Below are 6,000 nucleotides of genomic sequence, written 5' to 3'. Positions count from 1 at the left end.
ATCTTCACGAGATCGTTATTACATTCACTACCTAGCAATTTTGCACCACAGCCTAATTGCATTCCCCTTGTACTCTGCTGAATCTAATGAAGTTATAATTTAACTCTAGACCAAGTTCCAGATAGCAAATTCTCCTGCCCACATCCTACACACCTCTCACTCCTGACCTTGCCAACATTCACTTGCTCCCAACCTCCAATGTATTGATTTGATAACCATTATCATCAATGGAAAATCTCTTCAGTTTCAACAACCTCCTCTGACCTTGCCCTCCTTGGCAACACCCACCCATCTTAACAAAAACATAAAATGCTGGAACAACTCAGCAGGTCTGACAGCATCTGTGGAGAGAAAGACAGAGTTAATGTCAAGTCCGTATGAATCTTCTTCAGACCTAAAGGGAAGTAGAAATGTGGTGAAATATATACTGTATAAGGGAGGTGGAACAGGTGGTGAAGCTGGATAGAAGGCCAACGATAGGTGGAGGCAAAGGAGAGATTGTGAAAGATGTCATTAGCAAAAGGTCAAAGGGTTGTTAGTAGTGGTGATAATGGCTTTGGAGGTGCTAATGGTGACATTAAGAGTGGAAAGCAGAATGTGATAATGGCAGGACCAGGGTAAATGCTCTGGAAAGTGACAGATGGCCCTAGTGGGGGTGGAGTGGGGGAAAAAGATCAAAAAGGCTAAAAGCTGGGATAAAAAAGAATAAAAATTGAAATAAATTAAAATAATTAAAATGTGGGAAAAAATATAGAAAAAGGGGGGGGGCGGGGGGGAAATCAAAAAGGGGTGGGGATGGAGGAGAGTGTTCATGGTCTAAAGTTGTTGAACTCGACCAGTCTTAACTCGTCTATTGTGGCTCCTCAGACCCTCCAGTCAACTCTAGGCAGCATATCCTTCAGAATCATGCACTCTAGAATTCTCTTCCTAAACCCACTTTAACTTGTCCCTCAATTCAAGCTTTCAGTCACCTCCCCTAATTTAACTCCTCCATTACCCGCAGTTGAAATATCCTTCACCCATAATTTGTCATGTCGAGCGTGCCTGATGTTAATAAACCACTGTGGGAACATGAGAGCATGAGGGAAGAATATAAATATTCATTTGTCCAGTTTTCATGCACTTAGTAGCCAATTTAAAAATAAATCAACATTCACAGGTGACTTGGAAGAGATTGGCTGCCTATTACTTCATGTGGGGCAAGATAAACCAATGGTCACTCTTCCCATTTATGAACAGCACAGAGAACATACTTTTCTCAATTTGATTGAACGCTAAGGATTAGCACAGTAATCTCATTGCAGGTTGAAACAGTCCTCCCCTGCTTACAGACATATTTAGTTACATAGAACATTTTCTAGGGAAAGTTCAAGTTCAATGAGTGTTCCATAGAGTAATCTACTACTAGTGTGGTTACTCTTTTAAAAACTTTTTTTGGACACCACAGCAATTTAGCATGCAGTTATACTGCTACTTTTGTTTCACAACATGCAATTTACATTTTGCAACAATGCAAGATTGACAATACACCTCTTGAGTCAAATACTGGCAACTCCTTAATGCGAAAAATCTCCAGACGAGGCAGCTAATATTTGTTGCCCATCCCCAATTGCCCTCATGTCATTGGATTTGACACCACATGGAATGCAACTCCAGTGCAGAGTCAAACTACATATCAAATATTCTCAAAAGGGTCTGCTGCTTTGAGAAAGCAGACTTCTCTGCTGGAGCAGAAAATCTCAACTGCACCCAAGCTTTGCTGGCTTCAAATTGGTAATGTGTTTACTAATCTGTTTTTGGTGGCTACATCTTAACTATGTTATTTGAACCCAAACAAGAATTTAAAAAAAATTTACAGGATGTGGGTGTCACTGACTAGGCCAGCATTTATTGCCCATCCCTAATTGCCCTTGAGAAGGCAGTAGTGAGCTGACTTCTTGAACCGCCGTAGTCCCTGTGGGGTAGGTACACCCACAGCACTGTTAGGGAAGGAGTGCCAGGATTTTGACCCAGCAACAGTAAAAGAACGATGATATATTTCCAAGTCAGGGTGGTGAGTGGCTCGGAGGGGAACTTCCAAGTCATTTATGTAATAAAAGAAATAGATGACTCCAATGCACATTTTCCTTCTGTGCCAAATTTGCTTCTGTGGGTTGACCACAGACCAGCAAAGGTGACCTAGTTATGAAGGAACCCAAAAGATTTATCTGTCTTTTCTTAAACTATCTAGTGGGACAGAATAGTGAATCAAGAGAATAAGGATACTTCACTGAAATGCATTAGCTCAAAGTGAAAACACATTGCATTAGTAATCAAATCTGTTTCTTTATTTGATGATCATCATTGATATTTGCTGGTATAAAATTCAAAAGCAAATTCCTTGTTAATACTGCACAGAAATTAGTCCATTAAAAAAAAGATGTTCTATCTCATCTGTGCTTTGTATAGTGAACTGTAGCTTTAGGCAACAAGAAATATTTCTAAAAAAGGAAAAAAACTTAGAAACCACTGGAATCCTTATAGTGTTTAACCAGTTAAGTATTTACTTTGCAATGTCCAAGAAAGCAACTGTACCAAGCCAGTTACAAGAAAAGCGTAATTAATATTTTGGCTCAACTGTCGATTAATCACTGAATTTAAATCCCTAACTTACTGATATGAAACTATAACTATAAATTCAATCAATGCTCATTAGCACATACTTAAAGGAATTTACACAGCATATGTTTATTTTTAGCAATTACATTTTAGTTCAAAAGATAAAAGGCCATTATTACATTGATCATCAGGTTCAAAAGTTAATGCTATGACTATATAATCAGACCTTTCATTACACAAGTTTTAATGACTGCCATAATCAGTTTAAACGTCTCACATTCTTTACAATTTCATGTTTAAAACGACATGTAAAATTAGTGGCTGGTTTAAGAGTTCTTCTCGGGAACCTTGATCGTCACCTGAATGGAAAAGAAAACAGATAATTTATTCTTCTGCAAAAATAAAGCTCCACCACCATCAACATTCATCCTTACACCAGCTGCCTCCCAGAAGTGAGTGCCTCTTAGCTTTCTATGTGGATGCTACTAGGACTTATTGGTAGAAAGTTTTATTTTGCAAGTGCACAAGAATACCTGCCCTCCTATCTGCTTTCTCCTATTTCCTTTCTTCCTGGTGCTCCAACAGAGAATAAATTACAAAATTTAGAAGACACCACTAATGTTGGAAACAAAATTACCCAAATTATGCAGTTAGAAAAAGTGCCAGGTTTTATTTCTGGTCTATGCAGAGATAACTGATCTCGATTCCAGCAACGCCAAGGCACTCCACTTGGCTGGAACTGCCTGAACCAGTGATGAGAAAAACTAAGAGTGGAGGTGCTGTTACCAATGATCCCTGTTGGCTGTGTGTAGTTGTGGACACAGGTAAGGACAATATCAGAAATTGGCCACAAATAACCTGCTAAATCCTAGTGCCTAGGCACACATTTGGCTGAGGTATTGGAAGACTACAAGGTGACATTAGTCATGAGAAAATGGAAGGAAGGAGAAAAGTTATTCATGTGTACTGTAGAAAATGATTTTGGCCACAATTGTAAAAAGTAATCCAAAACCTTGCATGAACTGGTACAATGACCACCACATTCTAAACTCAGTTTACAGTGCTACCACTCATTACTCACAGTTTTTACTTCTGTGTATGCTTCTAATCCGTATTCTCCAAGTTCCCGCCCGATGCCTGATGCTTTGTATCCACCAAATGGAGCTTGAGCCCCAAACACATCGTAACAGTTTATCCTGTATGGGGAGGGGGTAAAGCATGAAATTATAAATGAGGTACAAGTTTAGAAATTCTGTTAAGACTTTTCTTGTCTAATGGTATCTTATTAACCAACAGCAGTCATCACTGGAAATTCTCAAATACAAATAAATTGAGATCAGCTTGAACATCTTCTAATTATTTTGTGGATTTTTATTTCAGTATCAGGTCATTACATATTTATGCATGGAAATGTTGTGCAAGTACTGAATCCATGAAATAGCTGAATTGTTATTTCTCCCCCATTCAAACAGCCATGCAAGATATCTGTGGAGCAATACTAGGGAAAGGACAAGTGCAGCACCAATCAGTAAAAAAATCTATGTTTAAACTGGGCAGTCACTTATAACAGTAAAAACACAATGACAGTTGAAACTGGAATTTGTACAAATGTTTAAAGTTACAGCATTTTAAGTGCTCCGTTAATTTCAGGTAGACAGCTGAACTTCCTCACTAGTGACATTATTGCATGAGTGAAGAACACAAACAAAAACACTCATCTGGTATTAATTTTTTTTTTGTATTTAACTTCCCCCACTTCGAGCTGAGGCACAGTGAGCTAATCATCAGACAGTCAGCTGTAAGGCCACAGGCCCAGGCAATATACTGGCAGAATTACTTAAGATGATGGAGCGGGGAGAGAGAATCGGTAGTGGACAGGGTGTATGGAATGTGTGTGGCACCATAGGTACTCAGCGATTGGCCGGAGCTCTGGACTCATTCTACCTTAATAATTTTTCTGAAGAAAGGTAACCTGAAACAGTGCACAAATTATAGATCAATTGCTTTGATCTCCCATACTAGTAAAATGTTGCTCAGGATCATCCTGGAATGGACCCAGAAAAAGACAGTGAGATTGCTGATGACCAAGCTGGATTTCAATGTGGAAATGGAACCAGAGGTCAAGTCACTAACCTTAGAATCATAATGCACAAAGTCCAAGAACATCAGCAGCCAATATAAATGTGCTTCATTGATTTTGAGAATTTGGTCTCATGCGAGAAACTCTGGTTGACAGTGTTAGACATGGGATACCCACCACATTTAAGTCGACTTGCTAGCCAAGCTTTACCATAAGCGACGAGCTAGGGTCAGAGTTGCCGACGCCCTCCCAGAATGCTTCAGAGTCAAAAAGGTGTTAGACAGGGATGTGTCCTCTCACCATATTTTTTCAACAACCTAGCAGAAATGCTTATGAGAGACACACTTGATGGATGTGAAGATGGGATACCAGTTGGTGGATGGCAAGTTTCAAACCTTCAAAATGCTGATGACATTCTGCTCATTAACTCAGTGGAGGAGCTACAGAGGTTGGTAGAGCGTCTTGATCAAGTTAACCAGAAATATATTCTCCTGATCAATGTCAACAAGACAAAGGTAATGGGGATGGCTGGAAATACTTGCAAGATTCTGATTAATGGAGTTCAGGTTGATACCTTCCGCTATTTTGGGTCACTCATCATGGAAGATGCAGGGGCTGCCTAAGAAATTCAGGCTAGACTTAACAAGGGTCATAGTGTTGTGAACTCAAAGAAGTAGCCACAGCATTGATTATGATGAAAATGTGTATTCTGAAAGTCCTTGTGCGGCCAGGAACAATGTATGGCTGCGAAAGCTGGATCATCAAGAGGGGTAACGAGACTCAAGAGCATCTGAAATTAAAGGACTCAGATGGATATTACATGTGTCATGGACAGCCAAGTGGACAAACAAGTGGGTGCTCAAGAAAGCTGGTGTTAGGAGGAATTATTTGAGGCAATAATATCAAGGAAACTCACATTTTGGACATGTCATGCAAACAGGAAAAAGAGATCATGCAAGGCAAAAACCTAGAAAACATGCACAAGGAAGACCAAAGATGGCATGGATAGATAATATCAGGACATGTACAGGCCTATGGGACAGGCAGTGAGGGCAGCAGAGAATGGAAATCAGTGAACAAAGATTATTCAGTGTGGCCAATCTTTGGGATGAGGACAGATGAAAAACCAAGACGAAATTTAACAAAACCACTTCATGCACAATAATCCCAGCAGCTGAAATTTAGTGCCCTAATGAGCTGTTTAAATGATTGCCCTACTAAAACAGTTTAGGTTATTTAAAAAGGTTATCCCACTTCCTGCTCCCCCAGTTTCTTGATCCCTCAGAGGAGGAAGAGGGCGACGCCCAAGCTGAAGAGGCTGG

General features: G+C 39.8%; 1 protein-coding gene across 3 annotated transcripts in view; it reads right to left on the bottom strand.

Annotated features, from left to right (window-relative positions):
- Positions 1-2,305: 2,305 nt before the first annotated feature.
- The window catches only part of LOC121285718 (aldehyde dehydrogenase, mitochondrial-like), a 46,663-nt gene continuing 42,968 nt past the window's right edge, over positions 2,306-6,000 (bottom strand). For all 3 annotated transcript variants that reach the window (XM_041202429.1, XM_041202430.1, XM_041202428.1), the window contains exons 12-13: positions 3,680-3,794; positions 2,306-2,957 (exon numbers count right to left, since the gene is read on the bottom strand). In XM_041202429.1, the coding sequence (XP_041058363.1) occupies positions 2,925-2,957; positions 3,680-3,794 (148 nt within the window). In that variant the 3' untranslated portion in view covers positions 2,306-2,924. The remainder of the gene's footprint in view (positions 2,958-3,679; positions 3,795-6,000) is intronic.

Source organism: Carcharodon carcharias, chromosome 13, assembly GCF_017639515.1.
Source record: "Carcharodon carcharias isolate sCarCar2 chromosome 13, sCarCar2.pri, whole genome shotgun sequence".
NCBI lineage: Eukaryota > Metazoa > Chordata > Chondrichthyes > Lamniformes > Lamnidae > Carcharodon > Carcharodon carcharias.
This window is presented reverse-complemented; position numbering and strand designations above follow the sequence as displayed.